At 43.3% G+C, this 23402-nt stretch overlaps 1 protein-coding gene and 1 long non-coding RNA gene across 4 annotated transcripts; one reads left to right on the top strand and one right to left on the bottom strand.

Annotated features, from left to right (window-relative positions):
- Window positions 1-1671: 1671 nt before the first annotated feature.
- On the bottom strand, window positions 1672-19684 carry LOC115116333 (sorting nexin-10A-like). 3 transcript variants are annotated; one of them, XM_029644809.2, is made up of 8 exons: window positions 19360-19676; window positions 9215-9245; window positions 8795-8837; window positions 8313-8399; window positions 8065-8165; window positions 6372-6470; window positions 2707-2913; window positions 1672-2481 (listed from the first exon to the last, which is right to left on the bottom strand). In XM_029644809.2, the coding sequence occupies exons 3-8, from the start codon at window positions 8822-8824 to the stop codon at window positions 2313-2315; spliced, it is 693 nt and encodes a 230-aa protein (XP_029500669.1). In that variant the 5' UTR covers window positions 8825-8837; window positions 9215-9245; window positions 19360-19676; the 3' UTR covers window positions 1672-2312. The 3 variants fall into 3 exon arrangements, with proteins under 3 accessions (XP_029500669.1, XP_029500668.1, XP_029500667.1); XM_029644808.2 differs by lacking the exon at window positions 8065-8165 and having other exon boundaries at window positions 2707-2927; window positions 19360-19684; XM_029644807.2 differs by lacking the exon at window positions 9215-9245.
- Window positions 16410-21599, top strand: LOC115116334 (uncharacterized). The gene is made up of 2 exons (XR_003861528.2): window positions 16410-16789; window positions 20709-21599. It is a non-coding gene; the product is annotated as an uncharacterized LOC115116334 (long non-coding RNA).
- Window positions 21600-23402: the final 1803 nt, after the last annotated feature.

The raw sequence follows: 23402 nt of genomic DNA, 5'->3' as shown, positions 1-23402 counted from the left end.
TTAACCAGCATTGCTACCACAGCATTCTGCAACGATACAACATCCCATATGGGTTGTACTTAGTGGGACTATTATTTGTTTTTCAACAGGGCAATGACCCAACACACCTCCAGGCTGTGCAAGGGCTATATGACCAAGGAGAGTGATGGAGTGCTGCATCAGATGACTTGGCCTCAACAATAACCTGACCTCAACCCAATTGAGATGGTTTGGGATGAGTTGGACCGCAAAGTGAACGAAAAGCAGCCAACAAGTGCTCAGCATATGTGGGAACTCCTTTGAGACTGTTGGAAAAGCATTCCAGGTGAAGCTGGTTGAGAGAATACCAAGCGTGTGCAGAGCCGTCATCAAGGCAAAGGGTGGCTACTTTGAAGAATCCAAAATATATTTTGATTTGTTCATTTCATAGTTTGTCTTCACTTACTATTCTACAATGTAGAAAAGACCAAAAATAAAAACTCCTTGAATGAGTAGGTGTATCCAAACTTTTGACTGGTACTGTATGATATACACACACATACATACACAGTATTCGGAAAGTATGCAGACCCCTTGACTATTTCCATATTTTGTTACGTTACAGCCTTACTCTAAAATTAATTTTAAATTATTTTTTTTACCCTCAATCTGCATACAATACCCCATAATGACAAAGCAAAAACAGGTTTTTAGAAATATTTGCAAATGTATAAGTAACGGAAATACCTTATTTACAGAAGTATTCAGATCCTACTGATGTAAATTAAATTGATTGGGAATGATTTGGAAAGGCACACACCTGTCTATTTAAAAGGTCCCACAGTTGCCAGTGTCAGAGCAAAAACCAAGCCATGAGGTCGAAGGAATTGTCTGTATAGCCGAGACAGGATTGTATCGAGGAGTGGTAGGCCACACAAGCTCACAGAACGGGATCGCCGAGTGCTGAAGTGTGTAAAAATAGTCTGTCAGACGCCATCTGCCCCAATGCATAGAACCACCTGTAAAGTTTGGTGGAGGAGGAATAATGGTTGGGGCTAAGCCCCTTAGTTTCAGTGAAGAGATTTCTTAATGCTACAGCATTCAATCAAATTCTAGACGATACTGTGCAACCGTTTGGTGAACGCCCTTTCCTGTTTCAGCATGACAATGCTCCCGTGCACAAAACGAGGTCCATACAGAAGTGGTTTGTCGAGCTCAGTGTGGAAGAACTTGACTGGCCTGCACAAAGCCCTGACCTCAACCACATCAAACACTTTAGGGATAAATTGTAATGCCGACTGCAATCCAGGCCTAATCGCCCAACATCAGTACCCGGCCTCACTAAGGCTCATGGCTAAATGGAAGCAAGTCCCCGCAGCAATGTTCCAACTTCTAGTGGAAAGCCTTCCCAGAAGAGTGGAGGCTGTTTAGGAAACAAAGGGGGGGGACCAACTCCATATTAATGCCCATGATTTTGTAATGAGATGTTCGACGAGCAGGTGTCCACATACCTTAGGTCATGTTGTGTATCTACAGAACTTAACATTGAAGGAAAGCCCATGATCACCTTAAACATAATGAAAATGAGACTATTTTTTGGCAGAGACAACAAAACAAAGCACATTTAAACAAAAATGACTTGCTGAACATTCCAGGATTTCACAAAGGACAGACGATGACACCGGCTCCAAAGTAAAAAAATTATCAAGTTAGTTCTTCTTCTTCAAAAAAAATAATATTTATTGATACTTGGAATACTCATTTAAAAATATTTTACTTTTTTTTTTTTAAATGAGCCTATACAACACAGTTTAATAGTGCAAATAAAACATTCATAATTTAAGAATCTTTCCCAGTATCATTGCAGGTTAAGTGATAGAAATCTTTCTCCTCTTTTTTATTTTCCTCGTTTTTATTTATTTTTTATAAACATGTGAGGCACAAGTTAGAGTTTAAGACTGAGATACTGCATTAAGACAATGCTACATTTTGGAGAAGAGACTTGCTCAAGTGCCTTGTTCACCAGCAACACCAGCCAGTCCACAATAGTGGGTGTATCAATATAATAACATATCCTTTAAGAAAACATATAGTTCAGACATTTTAAAAGACAGATAGGGAACACAGAATGCCAACGGAGAACCACGTAAAAAAGGCCTTTCTACTCCGCCTCCTCACCTTCAGAGGTTTGAGAAGCACACCTGGAACAGCAGCAAACAGAGTCTTTGGGGCGGCTTCCCGGACAAAGACTACGCTTAGTCCTGAACTAAAAAGCACTTTCAATCATTTAGCATCATTTTGGGTGCAGGACTAGGCTGAATATTTGTCTGGGAAACAGCCCCTTTGTGCATGTGTCAGGGCTCTGTGTGTTCCTGGTCACAAGAGGACTCTCTGCTGAAAAATCTTCTGTCCCTGATGGTTAGGCTTCCATCACATTTTTTACAACTGCTGTCACAGGGTAGGGGGCTGGAGCTCTGGGGGACCCCCGAGTCATGGCTGTGGCCTAGACCTGATGATGTGGTGCTGGAGAGGTAGAGAGAATAGGATGAGAGCACTCAATGAGTAAAAGGTCAGAGGTCATGTGGCCATTTTGGCTTACACAATTTCTCCGTCAACAGTTCAGCAACTTTGTGCATTTATTCCATGAACAATCGTCTCTGTTGTGAGTCAATCAACAGATGACATTGAAAAACCATCGCTCAATCCGTACATTTTGAACAAGAAATCACAACGTGCCTGTACGCTTACCTTTCGCCGTTCGAGTCGCAGTAGTCCTTATGGCTCTTCTCTACGGGGAAGCGTGTGCGGTGGCAGTCACTACACATCTGGATGGCCTGGGCCACTGTGTAGCGTGTCTGGCCCGAGACACACGCCTCCATCTTGGTCACGCTGAGCTGGGATTGGAGGAAAAGGTGCACTCTGCTGTCAGACAGCAGCAGGGGGTCCTGGAGGACACTGATGAGAAAGATCTACCCAATTAATCATAAAGAACACCAGCCAAAAAACTAGCAGTAGATACATACAACGATCAACACCATATACAGTTAGTCGGAAGTTTACATACAGCTTAGCCAAATACATTTAATCCTAGTAAAATTGACCCGTTTTAGGTCAGTTAGGATCACCAGTTTATTTTAAGAATGTGAAATGTCAGAATAATAGTAGAGAGAATGATTTATTTCATCACATTCTCAGTGGGTCAGAAGTTGCCATGCACTCAATTAGTATTTGGTAGCATTGCCTTAAATTGTTTAACTTGGGTCAAACATTTCGGGGAGCCTTGCACAAGCTTCCCACAATAAGTTGGGTGAATTTTGGCCCATTCCTCCCGACAGAGCTGGTGTAACTGGGTCAGGTTTGTAGGCCTCCTTGCTCGCACCTGCTTTTTCAGTTCTGCCCGCAAATGTTCTATAGGATTGAGGTCAGGGCTTTGTGATGGCCACTCCAATACCTTGACTTTGTTGTCCTTAAGCCATTTTGCCACAACTTTGGAAGGATGCTTGGGGTCATTGTCCATCTGGAAGACCCATTTGCGACCAAGCTTTAACTTCCTGACTGATGTCTTCAGATGTTGCTTCAAAATATCCACAATTTTCCTTCCACATGTAGCCATCTATTTTGTGAAGAGCACCAGTCTCTCCTACAGCAAAGCACCCCCACAACATGCTGCCACCCCGTGCTTCATGGTTGGGATGGTGTGCTTTAGCTTGCAAGCCTCCCACTTTTTCCTCCAAAACAAAATAATGGTCATTATGGCCAAACAGTTCTATTTTTCCAGAGGACATTCCTCCAAAAAGTTATATCCTTGTCCCCATGTGCAGTTGCAAACCGTAGTCGGTCTTTTTTATGGCGGTTTTGGAGGAGTGGCTTCTTCCTTATGGAGCGGCGTTTCAGGTTATGTCGATATAGGACCCGATTTACTGTGGATATAGATACCTTTGTACCCGTTTCTTCCAGTATCTTCACAAGGTCCTTTGCTGTTGTTCTGGGATTGATTTGCACTTTTCCCACCAAAGTATGTTCATCTCTAGGACACAGAATGAGTCACCTTCCTGAGCGGTATGAAGGCTGCGTGGTCCCATGGTGTTTATACTTGCGCACTATTGTTTGTACAGATGAACGTGGTACCTTCAGGCGTTTGGAAATTGCTCCCAAGGATGAACCAGACTTGTGGAGGTCTGAATCATTTTTTCTGAGGTCTTGGCTGATTTCTTTAGATTTTCCCATGATGTCAAGCAAAGAGGCACGGAGTTTGAAGGTAGGCCTTGAAATACATCCACAGGTACACCTCCAATTGACTGAAAAGATGTAAATTAGCCTATCAGAAGCTTCTAAAGCTATGACATCATTTTCTGGAATTTTCCAAGCGGTTTAAAGGCACAGCCAACTTAGTGTATGTAAACTTCTGACCCACTGGAATTGTGATACAGTGAATTAATCTGTCTGCAAACAATTGTTAGAAAAATTACAAAGTAGATGTCCTAACCAACTTGCCAAAACTATAGTTTGTTAACAAGAAATTTGTTGAGTGGTTGAAAAACGAGTTTTAATGACTCCATCCTAAGTGTATGTAACCTTCCGGCTTCAACTGTAAGTCTTAGAGACATTACAACAGTGTGTGTTAGGAGGTTGAATGAATTGTTATTCTGAGCACTCTGGTACCCTATGCCAAAGCACTACAACAGGAGAATTTGATAAGGAGATTGTAGTCTTGTAGTCTTTTCATCTGATTGTCAAACCATCAAAAGGGTTCCTGTAGGATACCTGCACACGACATCGGATTGTCATTATCCCTACACTTACTTGTAGCCTGAAGTGATAAGTCTACTGGGGTCTGTGCGTGTCAGTCATCTCTGCCTTGGAGAAATGTCAGTGTTTCTACCACAACGCCTTCTAGAGCATATAAACCACCTGTTTAAGTCCATTTGTTTCTAAGGCTGACTAGAACTTGGCAATGTGGACAAAATTCCATATTGTGATAAATTGCCTGAATTGATGAAATAAATCAAATAGTACGTTTAAAATCTATTTTTATTCTAATTTAAAACTACTACTTTGGCAATTGTAGCCATCAATTGTCCCTTTAACCCATATCAGAAAACCTTCTAAATTTCAAACGTCACATTTCTCTAGTATAGGCTACTTATCGTAATGGTCACATTTCTCTAGTATAGGCTACTTATCGTAATGGTCACATTTCTCTAGTATAGGCTACTTATCGTAATGGTCACATTTCTCTAGTATAGGCTACTTATCGTAATGGTCACATTTCTCTAGTATAGGCTACTTATCGTAATGGTCACATTTTTCTCTAGTATAGGCTACTTATCGTAATGGTCACATTTCTCTAGTATAGGCTACTTATCGTAATGGTCACATTTCTCTAGTATAGGCTACTTATCGTAATGGTCACATTTCTCTAGTATAGGCTACTTATCGTAATGGTCACATTTCTCTAGTATAGGCTACTTATCGTAATGGTCACATTTCTCTAGTATAGGCTACTTATCGTAATGGTCACATTTCTCTAGTATAGGCTACTTATCGTAATGGTCACATTTCTCTAGTATAGGCTACTTATCGTAATGGTCACATTTCTCTAGTATAGGCTACTTATCGTAATGGTCACATTTCTCTAGTATAGGCTACTTATCGTAATGGTCACATTTCTCTAGTATAGGCTACTTATCGTAATGAAGGATATCAGCAAAATGCCGGCAATGAGTGAGTGATCGGTATGGTCAGTGTCGATCATTTTTGGCTTATCGTTTCAGCTCTATGGCTGACATGATAAATACCCACTGGTTGAACCAACGTGGAAGACAGTTGAACTGACGTTTGTGCCCAGTGGGTAATGTTGTAAAAGCCTACAGTTTTCTTGAAATGTTTTAATTATTGTGATAGGCACATATTTTGCCAGGACAACGTATTGGACGGGCTTACTTTCACTCCTGGTCATCAGTACATAATGCTTTCTGTTTCAACGCGTTAAAAGTGTGGAGTGGAGGAAATTAATGAAGTAGCCACAAGATGGCGTTTGGTGCCATAAAACCATGGGTATAACTTTTATACAGGGCAAGTAGAGGGTTTACAAAACAAAATGTCAAAATACCAACAACAATAAACTGAATTAATTAGATAGCAGGCCTCAATTCCAAATAAATGGCTGCAGCAAATGTTTCCTAATGCACACAAGGGGATCTACACCACAGATTGATATGACTGCTTGACCTGATTACTAGAGGTAGGAAAACATCTGGCAAACTGACTTTGCTTGCAACAGACCCACTGATGGGCTATATCTAGATTCTAACTCATCCCTTCAAGCCTTCTGAACATGCACAAACTGGTAGTCATTCACAAGGCTGAGGGTGAGAGGGGAACTGAGGAGAGGAATAGAAGAGGACACTAACGTCTCTAGAAACTCCTGTAGACCCTTCATCCGCTGGTTGACCTGATAGGGGTTGTTCAGACTGAAGAACGGATTCCAGGGAGGTAATTTGGGCAACTCTCTGGAAAGAGACAACACGTTGAACACCTCATTGGATACACAAAACATTGTCAAAATAATAATAATAATGCTTTATAATAAACTCAAGTCATAAGTTTGGACTTCATACAGTGTGACTAGTCGACCCCTGGTAAGGATACAGTGTGACTAGTCGACCCCTGGTAAGGATACAGTGTGACTAGTGGACCCCTGGTAAGGATACAGTGTGACTAGTGGACCCCTGGTAAGGATACAGTGTGACTAGTGGACCCCTGGTAAGGATACAGTGTGACTAGTCGACCCCTGGTAAGGATACAGTGTGACTAGTCGACCCCTGGTAAGGATACAGTGTGACTAGTCCCCTGGTAAGGATACAGTGTGACTAGTCGACCCCTGGTAAGGATACAGTGTGACTAGTCGACCCCTGGTAAGGATACAGTGTGACTAGTGACTAGTCGACCCTGGTAAGGATACAGTGTGACTAGTCGACCCTGGTAAGGATACAGTGTGACTAGTCGACCCCTGGTAAGGATACAGTGTGACTAGTCGACCCCTGGTAAGGATACAGTGTGACTAGTCGACCCCTGGTAAGGATACAGTGTGACTAGTCGACCCCTGGTAAGGATACAGTGTGACTAGTCGACCCCTGGTAAGGATACAGTGTGTCGACCCTGGTAAGGATACAGTGTGACTAGTCGACCCTGGTAAGGATACAGTGTGACTAGTCGACCCCTGGTAAGGGACAGTGTGACTAGTCGACCCCTGGTAAGGATACAGTGTGACTAGTCGACCCTGGTAAGGATACAGTGTGACTAGTCGACCCCTGGTAAGGATACAGTGTGACTAGTCGACCCCTGGTAAGGATACAGTGTGACTAGTCGACCCCTGGTAAGGATACAGTGTGACTAGTCGACCCCTGGTAAGGATACAGTGTGACTAGTCGACCCCTGGTAAGGATACAGTGTGACTAGTCGACCCCTGGTAAGGATACAGTGTGACTAGTCGACCCCTGGTAAGGATACAGTGTGACTAGTCGACCCTGGTAAGGATACAGTGTGACTAGTCGACCCCTGGTAAGGATACAGTGTGACTAGTCGACCCTGGTAAGGATACAGTGTGACTAGTCGACCCCTGGTAAGGATACAGTGTGACTAGTCGACCCCTGGTAAGGATACAGTGTGACTAGTCGACCCCTGGTAAGGATACAGTGTGACTAGTCGACCCCTGGTAAGGATACAGTGTGACTAGTCGACCCCTGGTAAGGATACAGTGTGACTAGTCGACCCCTGGTAAGGATACAGTGTGACTAGTCGACCCCTGGTAAGGATACAGTGTGACTAGTCGACCCCTGGTAAGGATACAGTGTGACTAGTCGACCCTGGTAAGGATACAGTGTGACTAGTCGACCCCTGGTAAGGATACAGTGTGACTAGTCGACCCCTGGTAAGGATACAGTGTGACTAGTCGACCCCTGGTAAGGATACAGTGTGACTAGTCGACCCCTGGTAAGGATACAATGGGCAAGTGCCTACCCTGTGTATGCATCATTGCTTTAGGAGTGAACAAATGATGCAGTGAAGAAGGCCATCAGTGAAGTATCCCAGGGTTATACGTACATGAGCATAGCATTGTCCTGCAGACGCTGCCGGAGCCAAACAAACTCACTGTACTGCCTACGCACACAGGACGTCTTCTTCCTAAAACACATGCTATTGGTCTACACTCAGGAAGCAGGAAGAACAGACAGGAAGGAAGAGGTTGCCAGTAAATCTCCTCAGATTCCTCGTTATATCAGAAGCTGAAGATAATGTTTAATGATGATAAGATGATCAAGCAGAGCGTGCCATGCAAGTACAGTACTCACATGTAAACAGATCTCGTAGTCGATGTGCGTGTGCCAGAAGTCATCTTTGTGGAACTGTGGATCCTGGACCCAAACACTGACAAACTCCTTCAAAAGCCCCCAAAACAAAGTGTTGTTCAGAGGTGAAGTGTGCCTCAGATAGGGATGTGCGTGGTTTCTATCTATCTTTTTTTTTCATTTTTTCACACAAGAACAATGAGGCCACAGGATAGGAAACCTTTCAGCAGAAATATCACCTAACCTCCTCAATCATCCACGAAAAAAAACTAATATATAGGTCAAATTCACAAAATGAGATTGAGGCTTAATATGGAGAATGAATAAGATCACCAAAAGCTACAGCATGTGCATGTTTTTGTTCCAGACCAGCATCAAAATACTAACCAAGAATATTAGCTCTGGTTAAATAACCTAAGCTCTCCGGGAGCAGGATTAGTGACTACTGCTTTAATAGAGTAATGACAGACGGATCGATCACACACCTGTTTCATTAGACTGTCAATCCTGTCCATTGTAGAATGGAATCTGAGGGGACAGAGACAATTGGGAAACAGTGAGGCAAGAATGAGATTATAACATGTTGTGTTTTTGTCTAGTAACCAGTGTCTCTATGCAGTTATATGAGTCAGTTATATGACACAAAGGGGTTCTTTTTCACAGAAAAACAGATGCACTCAGCAATGTTTAGTCAAACAGTCAAAGTCCACTGTTCTCAACCCAAGATGCCCAAAAGAGCACAGGGAGCATATTTTGTCAAAACAGCAAACCTCAACTGCTTAGAGAAGAACAACCTAAACTGCATGAGCGCTCTAACACAAGCCATTGTAAAAAAAAAGTAAAAATGTCCTAGGAAGTAGATTTGCTACGAGAAGAGAAATCTGCTTTATCCATAAACAGCTTACCCACTCCGTGATAAAACAGCACAACACAGCCCTGTAAACAATACAAAGCCTAGGTAAGCATGTGGCACGCTGCAAAAGAGTAAAGCTACAAGGTATACAGGACTAGGGTAAACACCGACACAAATTCCATTCATATAAGTTTATACTGTACTGGCAAACTTTGGAAAGTATAGACCTTTGTAAAGGCTTTTGAGAACGAGTGGAAGTGAACCCTGGAACGCCAAAGATCTCATGGTGCGTCTGTAAACAGCTGTTCCATTGCGGCTGTAAACAGCTAGCTAGCTAACTTAGTCTAGTTCTCTCAAGGTTCAAATTACAAGTATTTACAATTAGTATTTGCGGGTGGGATGGTCCTTACGTCCAGGGACAAATATATTTTAGAAAATTAAAAGTTGACAGATTTCGCAAAGAAGCATCGCATGCATTATCTGAATGAATATTAACGTTAGCAGCAGGAGGTGCCGGCACCAGGATTATGTGTAGCACATAAGTTAACTATAATAGGTGGGTAATAGGTTCATGTCAGCTAGCTAGCTACATATAAATATGATAGACAGGCATCCAATATTTGTTTTCAAACGTTAGCTTGATCTGCTAAAAACAATGTTAGCTACCTAGCTAGTGAACAGATTCAGTCCCAAAGAGAGAAATGGGACAATAAAAAAACAACTGCAGCAGAATATCCAATGGTATACCACCTGAGTATAATGAAGTACGTCCTGGTCGAATTGAGATGTTTCCTAACCTCGGTTACAGAGACCCGTGAAAGCTGTTACACTCTGTCCTGGAGAGACTAAAGGGTCTCTCTCCAATGGGTTATATATGCTATTGGTTTACTGTTACAGTTGGTTGTAGGACTACAAAAATACTGTTAAAAGTATCAATGCATAGACGTAGAAAATGCATGGCCAACCTTGCTCCCAGAGATCTAGCTGCTGGTTTCTGTTCCGGCCCAACCCTGACATTCTTCTTATTATTTGTATTAGACACTATTCAATCATCTTGTTTTGGAATAAGATGAACGTCTAAACACACAAAACCATGACCTTTGTTGGGATAGGACAACAGTACTTCATATCTCAGGGTGGGTGACATCACCACACCATGGCTACTAGGGCTTGGCTTCACTTTGTCTTTCCTTGATTGCTCACATCCTATCTGCACACCTGTATTGGAGGAGAAGGTACAAGGTCCCTCCCCTCTGATCTTCTCCAATGGGTTTTTAGAAGGAGAGGAAGGATGATTTGAGAAAGAGCCTAGCACTCACCTGTCAACTAGCTCACGTGCTACACATTCAGCCCTCTGCTAAACCCACTGACCTCCTCAGCAGCCAGCAGAGCCAACTGTGTGAACTAAGTCAATCTAGCACCCATATAATTCATTTTAAAAGGCATTCATTCTGCTAAACTGACTCGGATCACACCGTCGGCAGGTGAGTTCTACTGTCGGTGGCGTAGGAGGTGAAAGGGGTGTGACTGTAGCAGAGGTAAGCTGCAGGTGAGTTCTACGGTCGGTGGCGTAGGAGGTGAAAGGGGTGTGACTGTAGCAGAGGTAAGCTGCAGGTGAGTTCTACTGTCAGTGGCGTAGGAGGTGAAAGGGGTGTGACTGTAGCAGAGGTAAGCTGCAGGTGAGTTCTACGGTCGGTGGCGTAGGAGGTGAAAGGGGTGTGACTGTAGCAGAGGTAAGCTGCAGGTGAGTTCTACGGTCGGTGGCGTAGGAGGTGAAAGGGGTGTGACTGTAGCAGAGGTAAGCTGCAGGTGAGTTCTACGGTCGGTGGCGTAGGAGGTGAAAGGGGTGTGACTGTAGCAGAGGTAAGCTGCAGGTGAGTTCTACGGTCGGTGGCGTAGGAGGTGAAAGGGGTGTGACTGTAGCAGAGGTAAGCTGCAGGTGAGTTCTACGGTCGGTGGCGTAGGAGGTGAAAGGGGTGTGACTGTAGCAGAGGTAAGCTGCAGGTGAGTTCTACGGTCGGTGGCGTAGGAGGTGAAAGGGGTGTGACTGTAGCAGAGGTAAGCTGCAGGTGAGTTCTACTGTCGGTGGCGTAGGAGGTGAAAGGGGTGTGACTGTAGCAGAGGTAAGCTGCAGGTGAGTTCTACGGTCGGTGGCGTAGGAGGTGAAAGGGGTGTGACTGTAGCAGAGGTAAGCTGCAGGTGAGTTCTACTGTCGGTGGCGTAGGAGGTGAAAGGGGTGTGACTGTAGCAGAGGTAAGCTGCAGGTGAGTTCTACGGTCGGTGGCGTAGGAGGTGAAAGGGGTGTGACTGTAGCAGAGGTAAGCTGCAGGTGAGTTCTACGGTCGGTGGCGTAGGAGGTGAAAGGGGTGTGACTGTAGCAGAGGTAAGCTGCAGGTGAGTTCTACTGTCGGTGGCGTAGGAGGTGAAAGGGGTGTGACTGTAGCAGAGGTAAGCTGCAGGTGAGTTCTACTGTCGGTGGCGTAGGAGGTGAAAGGGGTGTGACTGTAGCAGAGGTAAGCTGCAGGTGAGTTCTACGGTCGGTGGCGTAGGAGGTGAAAGGGGTGTGACTGTAGCAGAGGTAAGCTGCAGGTGAGTTCTACTGTCGGTGGCGTAGGAGGTGAAAGGGGTGTGACTGTAGCAGAGGTAAGCTGCAGGTGAGTTCTACGGTCGGTGGCGTAGGAGGTGAAAGGGGTGTGACTGTAGCAGAGGTAAGCTGCAGGTGAGTTCTACGGTCGGTGGCGTAGGAGGTGAAAGGGGTGTGACTGTAGCAGAGGTAAGCTGCAGGTGAGTTCTACTGTCGGTGGCGTAGGAGGTGAAAGGGGTGTGACTGTAGCAGAGGTAAGCTGCAGGTGAGTTCTACTGTCGGTGGCGTAGGAGGTGAAAGGGGTGTGACTGTAGCAGAGGTAAGCTGCAGGTGAGTTCTAGTAGCCTCTGTGATGTCATCCCCCCCCGAGACTTAGTGTCTCCGGTCTGTCATGACTGTATCTACAGTATATTTGAATACCGTAAGCATCTCAGCTGCGGGAGGATCTCCTCCTGCGATTTTGTGCTGATTTGCTTCATTTTACAGTCTGACTTCTACAGTGGTTGGCATGGTAGCGACAAGTGTCATTGGATTAGGGTTTGCACCATACAGGGATGGAAATCATACATTACAGGGCTACTCTGCAGTCCATGTAAAAGTGACACGTCACTGTGGTCACTCTCCAGGGTCTGCCCAATTTAGACATACAGTATGATTGGATTAGTATTGGCCTAGTGGGCATGCCCAATTTAGACATACAGTATGATTGGATTAGTATTGGCCTAGTGGGCATGCCCAATTTAGACATACAGTATGATTGGATTAGTATTGGCCTAGTGGGCATGTCCAATTTAGACATACAGTATGATTGGATTAGTATTGGCCTAGTGGGCATGTCCAATTTAGACATACAGTATGATTGGATTAGTATTGGCCTAGTGGGCATGTCCAATTTAGACATACAGTATGATTGGATTAGTATTGGCCTAGTGGGCATGTCCAATTTAGACATACAGTATGATTGGATTAGTATTGGCCTAGTGGGCATGCCCACTGAATAGGGATGAAACGGTTATCAGTTTCACGATAATAAAATTCCCGATGATTATTATTACCGTTTCAAATGATCATTAAAACTGTGTTTGATTACCACGGTTTGAAAAACTCACGGTAAATACTGTCCAGCATCAACCAAAGTTAGACTGTTGCTGACGCAGGCGCAGCATGCAATGTGGGTTTTGTTTTGGGTGAAAAAACATTGAGGAAGGCAGTGACAGCGCTCTGGAGATTTTTCGGCCTTCTAAGAGGACCAAATTTGAAGTGTGGTCGTATTTTGGGTTTTACAAGAGTGCTGAGGGAAACTTAAATCGAAGATGGTCACCCTGTCTGCAGAACATGCAAAATAAAAAGAAATAAAACTTGTTTTAGTTTTGAATATTATTTAAATCGCTGCGAAAGGGGGCAAACCCTTCAAATCTCTTGAGTCATCTTCGTGACCACCACCCACTACTTTATAGCGTATGCAAGGGAAGTGAACTTTTAGCTCAATGCATGATGTGGGGACTTCGGAATGTGGGAAAATGTCATGGTTTGTCTAACTTGCTAATAGCTTGTCAATAATGTAAACTGAAGCTTTCAGTGTTACCTACTCTTGTAAAAACACTACACGTTGTTCTGCTGATGTATGTGTCGTGTGTCTGCAGACTCTATTCACCCATTGCACACGATAACACGTTATGTAGTTTAGTCACCCAACCAACATATATTGTTCAATTAAAATTCAGCCGATGTTGACTTGGTTGTAAAAGTGTTCCAGCAGGAGACTCCTATATTTATGTCAATTGTTGGGCTCATTGCAATTACTATCACTGTCTTCTTTAAGATTAATTTGTATTTATGTAAATTGTGCATGGGGTTATTGCATATACTCAAATACAACACAGAACATAGACTGTGTGTGTGTGAATAATAATGTAACACTCAAAATAATAATACATTTACTATTCCCTTGTTTAGAATGGGAGTGCAGCAGACAAACCTAGTGATGCTACTGGTCCCTTGTTTAGAATGGGAGTGCAGCAGACAAACCTAGTGATGCTACTGGTCCCTTGTTTAGAATGGGAGTGCAGCAGACAAACCTAGTGATGCTACTGGTCCCTTGTTTAGAATGGGAGTGCAGCAGACAAACCTAGTGATGCTACTGGTCCCTTGTTTAGAATGGGAGTGCAGCAGGCAAACCTAGTGATGCTACTGGTCCCTTGTTTAGAATGGGAGTGCAGCAGACAAACCTAGTGATGCTACTGGTCCCTTGTTTAGAATGGGAGTGCAGCAGGCAAACCTAGTGATGCTACTGGTCCCTTGTTTAGAATGGGAGTGCAGCAGACAAACCTAGTGATGCTACTGGTCCCTTGTTTAGAATGGGAGTGCAGCAGGCAAACCTAGTGATGCTACTGGTCCCTTGTTTAGAATGGGAGTGCAGCAGGCAAACCTAGTCATGCTACTGGTCCCTTGTTTAGAATGAGAGTGTAGCAGGCAAACCTAGTCATGCTACTGGTCCCTCATCTACAGTTGTGACAAACGCTGAGCAAGCATTTAAAAGGCAGGCTGCTTACGCACGCACATCAAAACATGCTCAAGACCTCACTGTAGCCCTTTCCTATTACATTGCAAAGGACATGATGCCATTTCATATTGTTGAGAGGCCTGGCTTTCTGAGGCTGATGAAGGTTGCCGTGCCTCACTACAAAGTGCCATCACCAACATTATTTTACAAGACTGAAATCCCAAATCTGTACAACCAGATTAAAGCTGATGTTGGAAAAAGTTTGGCTCAAGGCACATGGTTTGCTGCAACTACTGACCTTGCATCAGAGCTGCCTCAGCAGAACAGGATCCACTCGTGTGGTGGAGGGGCCATGCATCAGAGCTGCCTCAGCAGTACAGGATCCACTCGTGTGGTGGAGGGCCATGCATCAGAGCTGCCTCAGCAGAAAAGGATCCACTGGTGTGGTGGAGGGGCCATGCATCAGAGCTGCCTCAGCAGAACAGGATCCACTGGTGTGGTGGAGGGGCCATGCATCAGAGCTGCCTCAGCAGTACAGGATCCACTGGTGTGGTGGAGGGGCCATGCATCAGAGCTGCCTCAGCAGAACAGGATCCACTGGTGTGGTAGAGGGGCCATGCATCAGAGCTGCCTCAGCAGAACAGGATCCACTGGTGTGGTAGAGGGGCCATGCATCAGAGCTGCCTCAGCAGAACAGGATCCACTGGTGTGGTGGAGGGGCCATGCATCAGAGCTGCCTCAGCAGAACAGGATCCACTGGTGTGGTGGAGGGGCCATGCATCAGAGCTGCCTCAGCAGAACAGGATCCACTGGTGTGGTGGAGGGGCCATGCATCAGAGCTGCCTCAGCAGAACAGGATCCACTGGTGTGCTGGAGGGGCCATGCATCAGAGCTGCCTCACCTTGCCAGGAAGCTTTGGTGTATCCTAGCAACCAGTGTGCCATCAGAGAGTGTTCAGTGCCAGCAGGCACATTGTCTCTCCACGCAGATCACTACTTAAACCGGACAAAGTAAATATGCTGACATTTTCCATTTCAATCTCAAGTGAACAAAGACGCATACATACAGGATGTTAGGCCAACAGCTCCTTATTTCTTTATGAAGGAGAGAACGGACATACAATCAGTGCTGTTCATTTGATTTGTTTACACATTGTGTTATTTTAATGTAAAGACATGCACATTGGATGTGTTTACAGATGGTTGTATTGTTCTTACATGCACATTGGATGTGTTTACATATGGTTGTATGGTTCTTACATGCACATTGGACGTGTTTACATATGGTTGTATGGTTCTTACATGCACATTGGATGTGTTTACATATGGTTGTATTGTTCTTACATGCACATTGCTTTACTTGTGTTGCTTTTATTTGCACATTTGATTTGCTTACTTACAGTTGTGTTCATTAAAACCCGCACTAGGGAAACTTTTACCTCATGGCCACATTGTGCCATCTTTAACATTACTGTTATTATTTGAATGTTTATCCACACAAAAAGTGCATAGTGCTGCTAATTTTATTTGTTTGTTGGTTTCAATATGAAACTTGGTGAAATTATTTCAGTTTAAAAAAATGTAAAATCCTGTCTCGGAGTTCTTCAGACAATTGCTTCGACATCATGGCTTGGTTTTTGCTCTGACATGCACTGTCAACTGTGGGACGTTATATAGACAGGTTGTGTGCCTTTCCAAATCATGTTCAATCAATTGACTTGACCACAGATGGACTCCCATCTCAAAGATGATCAATGGAAACTGGATGCACCTGAGCTAAATTTCGAGTGTCATAGCAAATGGTCTGAATATTTATGTAAATTTTTAATACATTTGCAAACATTTCTAAAACCTGTTTTTGCTTTGTCATTATTGGGTATTGTGTGTAGGTTGAGATGTTTTTATTTTATTTAATCCATTTTAGAATAAGGCTGTCACATAACAAAATGTGGAAAAGGGGAAGGTCTGAATACTCCAAATGCACCGTATACACAAATGTATGTTGGACACCCCTTCAAATTAGTGGATTCTGCTTTTTCAGCAACTATATAGTGTATCATAGAATGCCTCCTTTCCAACAAGGCAGTTTGTCAAATTTCTGCCCTGCTAGAGCTGCTCCGGTCAACTGCAAGTGTCGTTATTGTAAAGAGGAAACGTCTAGGAGCAACACCGGCTCAGCCCTTTCCTGTTTCAGCATGACAATGCTCCCGTGCACAAAATGAAGTCCATACAGAAATGGTTTGTCGAGATCAGTGTGGAAGAACTTGACTGGCCTGCGCAAAGCCCTGACTTCAACCCCAACGAACATTTTGGAATGAATTGGAACACAGACTACGAACCAGGCCTAATCTCCCAACCTCACTAATGCTCGTAGTTAAATGGAAGCAAGTCCCGGCAGCAATTGGGGGGGGTAATTCCTGCAGCTAGCTGACTTTTTATGTAAACAATGTGGGTGTCAAACATTGGAATCGTATGCTAGCTACATTTAGTTTAGTTATATTATTGGCTGTCATGTTAGAAATTACTCTGTTGGCTAACAAGGTAAGCTGATTATTCTCTACCTTTACATCATGCTAGCTAGCTCTGTGGTTACTTGCTGTGCTAGCCAAATGTAACACCACAAGAGACAAGCGGATAATTAAACAGGACATTAACTGTCTGATTATGTTGTTTAGTGGATCTGGTAGCAACAAGTCAATGTGTGTATATAACTATTTTCTTCTGTTTTAGTTGTTTGAGGATCAAGAAACACGAACTTGTGATTGCTAGCCAACTAGCTAGCTATAAGTGCTGGATGTGTACTGGTGAACCTCTTGGTTGCGTGTGTATTATAGAACGTGCTATTGTTTTGACAATTGAAAGGGTCTATTAAAGAGACAGAACATTGAAGAAGAACTGGGCAATAGACATGCTACAATAGGCAAATGTTAATTGGACATCAATGGATATTGGTTTGTTGAGAAAATAAACTGCAAAAACATTTCCCACTTCTAATGAAATAACACTGAACATTTGAATTAACAATGAGATTTATAGAACCTGGGAGACAATTTCTTTATCCATGTGGCCCCGGGCCCTAGGGGACATCTTGTTTTTGGAGAGCCAATCTTTCAGGGTACAGTGGAGACTCATTTTTCCTTACAACAAGAGCTATTCACATTTCAGAGAGACTCATGTTTCCTCCACTCACTGCCACTTCCAAGAACTGAGGACAGGGATAATTAACCTACTCAAGCAGAGCCCTGTGCAGAGAGTCTAATGCCAACCTCTCACCAGAAAAGGCTATCAACTAACCCAATCCTACTAAACATCACATGATATTATTCGTGCCACTATTGGCCAGTTAACAGCACAACAGATCATCTAATTTACTGAGATTGAGTTAAACTCCCTATGCATGGCTAACTTTACACAGCATGACTGACTGATAACATGTAGATATGCATCAACAAATCTGACAAATCAGTTATATGCCACAGAATTGAATACATTGCGTATAATTCTATGGTAACCTATTAATAATAATTCAATAGTCATTGTACCAGGAATGCAGAGCTGTGTCTGACTTCTTGTTCACATTGGCAGTTTGAAGTGACTCAAAACAACAAAAATTGCATATACAATATTCATTTTTTTCCCTGCAGTCTGATATGCCAAGCCACATTTCAAACTCCCTTCGTTGGTGGTTTGAAGTCAGACAAATCTTATTCCTGCCCATGCGACTTGGTCAAATCTGATTTACTTGCCCTCAACTGTTTTTTAGACTTATTTGGCATATCTTGATTCTTGATAATTACTCTGTTGGCAGTTTTCCAAGAAAATGTGGTAGCTAACGCGCTTGTTATTTGTTTACAAACAAATTAGTGAATGTGCTAGAAAACTAAACAGCTATCTAGCTGCTGTGGCTAGCTAAAAAAGGCCTTGTTTTGAAAGAAAGATAATCTCATCCTTTGAGGCTTTAAGTGTTCTTACACGTTGATTTTAAACATTCAAAGCCACTGGGAAACGTCCATGGCAGCCTTTGTTGTCACCTTATCTTGCTACATATTTTTTGAGTGATAGGAAGCATGAGCACCACCACCACCAATCCTGCGACACCACCGTGCACACACCTGTCGTTACTATGACAACTAGTAGCCATGTCAGCAAATGACTGCCATCTAAAAACAAACACACACCAAATCCGATTTGGTTACTTGCTGTTTGGACAGTCAGTATTCCGAAACGGATTTAAAAAACAAAACTGATTTGAGCATTAAGGCAGTGTGAACAATGCTTGATAGCATCAAGCAGTTTAGGGCTGTTTACAACCAGAGTTAAATCAAAAAAGCAAAAAAAAATATAGGATGTGCAAATTAAAAGGAAATTACGGGAAATCCACCATAACGAAATTACGACTCCGATTTTTCACTTTAAAATGTATGCCAACCAAAAAAACACTGATTTCAAAGTTTAATAAATCATGCAACTTTATGCACAATGACTGCTTTGAACAATTTACACAGTAAAAAAAAACGTACTGGAAAAACTACAGATGCAAAGTTTGGTAACAGAATTACGGTAAAATCTCCCTCAGTTCTCCCTGTATATGCAGTTCTTCTTGTAAATGTGTTTTTGTAAAAATGTCGCTAGACATTGTTAAAAGTAGTCTGATTTGTTCAACCATTGAAATGAATGGTTTTTGGAATTTCCCTTATACAACTTATACAACTACTTGAACAACATCCTAATGTTTGAAAAGAGACAGCCTTTCTTCATTATGTTGAGTTATATTTTACAGTTACAAAAATGTATTTGTTACGAGTTTTAATAATGCTTGGAAGCAATTGGAGAAAGTGTGACAGACAGGTATGTTCGCCTGCAATAAGGTTCAATTCTGCACATAGATAGGCTAAGCAGCAATAACATAAATCACGCCGCAAAATTCTGTTGAATTACAAAACAATTGAGAAATTGTGATTGCCTTCGAGGTAGCCTAAATTTGATTGGCATTTGAACCGTTGCAAACGCATTTGAAACACACCAGGGAAACCATGGCAATTTGATAACTTCTCACCAAATGAAAAGCATGCTTATCTCTGGTAATAATATAGCACTACGTTTCTTCTTACCCTTCAGCTGGCAATTCGTTCGATAGGACTTGGTGCCGCTGGGGCGGGCTTGATTTATTCGCTGCTTGCTCTGTTCGCGGTTAAACCGACTGTAGTTGTTGTCTGAAGAACTTGAAGATGACGCGCTCGCTCTGTTCCTTCATTTTGCTCGTGCACGTTCCTGGTCTGAAATCAGGGAGTATTTTAACCAAAACTTCAGTGCACAACAACGCATTTAAAAACAAATCAAACAATCCTTTGACTGAGCTACAGGAGAGGATTACATATTGCTTTGCTGAATAGGCAGTACGTAGCCTCACACCGGAAATCCATCCAGCACATTGGGGGCGACGAAATAAGGGAGCCCATTCATTTTCAATGAAGGGAAACAAAGTTGGCTGGGAAGCAAAGTGGGCGGGGGGCCGTGACCAGGTTAGGACCAAAATTTGAAAGCCTAATTTTTGTTCAATACATACATCGTGTACTCCGCGACATCGCCGTGCTATTGACCAATCGTAGCTCACCATAGCTTCCAGCCCGTACTGCATTTAGCCGGCGGCAGGTAACCTAGTGGTCAGAGCTGTTGGACCAGTAAACGAAAGGTTTCTAGATCAAATCCCCAAACTGACGAGGTAAACATCTGTTGTTCTGCCCCTGAACAAGGCAGTTAACCCACTGTTCAGGGCCATCATTGTAAATAAGAATTTGTTCTTAACTGACTTGCCTGTTTAAATAAATAAAAAAATAGACTCCTAGCACTATGTAGCCTCACTATGTAGCCTGCTTCCTAGCACCAAGATGAGGGCGAAGCAAGCTTGGCTATCTGCATTTATTGAATTTGGCCTTTACTATTGTAGCACATAGAAACGCATTGAATAACACGTTCTGAAATGTAAAAAAGAAATCACGAGGAATAAGGTTTTGAAGTGTCTGTCCTATATCTAGGAGATATAAGAAAGTTCAGGAAATAAATATATTTTTTGGCACAAAAATGGTCCTGGGTTACCTTCAGATGAGTGGGGTCGTAGAGCAGAACGGTGTGAGAGTGGGGTCATAGTTACTAGGCCAAAGCTTTCGGACGCTACGTACGTTTTTGTGAGAAGACCGACGGGAAGGCCGGCATCTACGGATGTTCTGGATTGAGACGCAGCCCATGCAGATGTCTCTATTTTAAACTGACGGATTTTGATGGACATTTTTGTATTATGTTCATTAGATTGACGCATGCGTGCATCAATAGACTCTTAAGTAGGACAACTTCCTTATTATGATAATGACTTATCAACCATCATATGCAGAAACAAAGAGGAAGAAAATGGATGGATGGATGAGAGCAAATCCCTTAATATGCTTCTGTCATGTCTTTTCAGATCAGTGCAGTTGAAGAAAAGGAGTCAAGGAGAGGAGCCAAGAAGAGGAAGACACTTAAGTCTATAGAGGCTTCTTAGGACAACCACTGGACTTGGACATAACAGACCATGTTGATTCTTATCCATATAACTTAATCTATGGCTGTCCTTACAAACCTAGAAGAGTATGACGCACTAAATGTGATGGTAGAATACAAAGTGCTGCCAAAGACAATTAAATTGATACAGCTGGGATGATCAATAAATCCAAAATATCCTGTGAGCAACCAGTTGGTCAAAAGTCAAAATATCCATGACACACAATCAGATTTAGGTTGTTATAGGAGTTTTTCAATCTTTATTTATACGTTTTCACCTTCATCATGTTTTGTGGGTTAACCCTATAGCTGATCAAAGGTTGTGCAATAGATGTAGGTCAACATATAAGCATCTACTACTGTAGGAGTTCTACATCTCTGGTTTGTCAGCTACTGTCTAGTTCTAGACCTAGGCTCTGTCCCAAATGGACCATATCCCCTATGAAGTGCACTACTTTTGACCTGGGCCCATAGTGCACATGGGCCTCGGTAAAATGTAGTGCACTATATAGGTAATAGGGTGAAATTTGGGATGAATCCCTAGTCTGTCCATCTACAAGTACTTAACTAGATTTGCCTGATTGAGCATAGGACTGCCTGATGTGGAGCTGCTGCCAGGAAGCCTGGATGCCATTGTGATGCTGCAACACAATGTCAACATTCTAACCCTAGCCCAGACGAAATGCACTTATCCTGTCTAATCGTCTGCCTCTCATAACATTTAGAAAGTACTGTATGTTGTGGACGTATGCCTAACTTGTCGAATGTAAAAAATACATTTAAAAAAGTGCCCGTAAAGGAATGTTCTTAATGATTTTAGTGAATCACTCTGTCCTTGTTTTCACTCAAGAGATTCACTAGTTTGAGGGATAGAATACCCTCCGTTCTCATTACAAAATGGAATAGAATCAAATCAAGTTTGATTTGTCACATGCGCCAAATACAACAGTAAAATGCTTACTTACAAGCCCTTAACCAACGATGCAGTTTTAAGAAAAAAATACAAAAAAAGTAACAAATAATAAAAGGACAGAAGTAAAATAACAATAGCAAGACTATATACAGGGGGTACCGGTACAGAGTCAATGTGAGGGGCACCGGTTAGTCGAGGTAATTGAGGTAATATGTACATGTACGTAGAGTTATTAAAGTGACTATGCATAGATAATAACAGAGTAGCAACAGCATAAAATATCAAATGGGGGGGGGGGGGCATTTCAAATAGTCTGGTTAGCCATCTGATTAGCTGTTCAGGAGTCTTATGGCTTATGACTGTTTAGAAGCCTCTTGGACCTAGACTTGGTGCTCCAGTACCGCTCGCCATGTGGTGGCAGAGAGAACAGTCTATGACTAGTGTGGCTGGAGTCTTTGAGAATTTTCAGGGCCTTCCTCTGACACCGCCTGGTATAGAGGTCCTGGATGGCAGGAAACTTGGCCCCAGTGATGTACTGGGCCTTACGCACTACCCTCTGTAGTGCCTTGCGGTGGGAGGCCGAGCAGTTGCCATACCAGGCAGTGATGGAACCAGTGCTCTCAATGGTGCAGCTGTAGAACCTTTTAAGGATCTGAGGACCCATGCCAAATCTTTTCAGTCTCCTGAGGGGGAATAGGTTTTGCCTTGCCCTCTTCACAACTGTCTTGTTGTGCTTGGACCATGTTAGTTTGTTGGTGATGTGGACACCAAGGAACTTGAAGCTCTCAACCTGCTCCACTACAGCCCCGTCGATGAGAATGGGGGCGTGCTCAGCCCTCCTTTTCCTGTAGTCTACGATCATCTCCTTTGTCTTGATCACGTTGATGGAGAGGTTGTTGTCCCGGCACCACACGGACATGTCTCTGACCTCCACCCTATATGCTGTCTCGTCGTTGTTGGTGATCAGGTCTACCACTGTTGTGTCATCAGCAAACTTGATGATGGTGTTGGAGTTGTACCTGGCCGTGAGTGAACAGGGAGTACAGGAGGGGACTGAGCACGCACCCCTGAGCATGCATCCCTTGAGCATGCCCCTGTGTTGAGGATCAGCGTGACGGATGTGTTGCTACCTACCCTCACCACCTGGGTGCGGCCCGTCAGGAAGTCCAGGATCCAGTTGCAGAGGGAGGTGTTTAGTCCCAGGGTCCTTAGGTTAGTGGTGAGCTTTGAGGGCACTATGGTGTTGAACGCTGAGCTGTAGTCAATGAATAGCATTCTCACGTAGGTGTTCCTTTTCTCCAAGTGTGAAAGGGCAGTGTGGACTGAGAATCTAGAAAAGTCTTGTGTGGTTAACCTGTCAGATGTTAATAAGTCCCCTATATGGGGGACTTTGAGCGGTTCTGGACCGGTTCCCGACTGACATTGTGGTGAACAAAGTGCTCTGTGAACGCCATATGGTCCTGTGCCTTATAGTGGCAGACAGCTCCATCTGTTTTCTCTCTCCTAGGCTAGTGGCAACACTTCCACATTCATTACATATCCAAAGAAATTTGATGAACTGACTTGTTGGAAAGGTGGCATTCTATGACAGTGCCACATTGAAAGTCACTGAGCTCTTCAGTAAGGCCATTCTACTGCCAATGTTTGTCTATGGAGATTGCATGACTGTGCTCGATTTTATACACCTGTCATCAACGGGTGTGA

Source organism: Oncorhynchus nerka, linkage group LG7 (assembly GCF_034236695.1).
Source record: "Oncorhynchus nerka isolate Pitt River linkage group LG7, Oner_Uvic_2.0, whole genome shotgun sequence".
NCBI lineage: Eukaryota > Metazoa > Chordata > Actinopteri > Salmoniformes > Salmonidae > Oncorhynchus > Oncorhynchus nerka.
The sequence above is the reverse complement of the archived record's forward strand: the minus strand, read 5'-3'. Positions and strand labels throughout refer to the sequence as shown.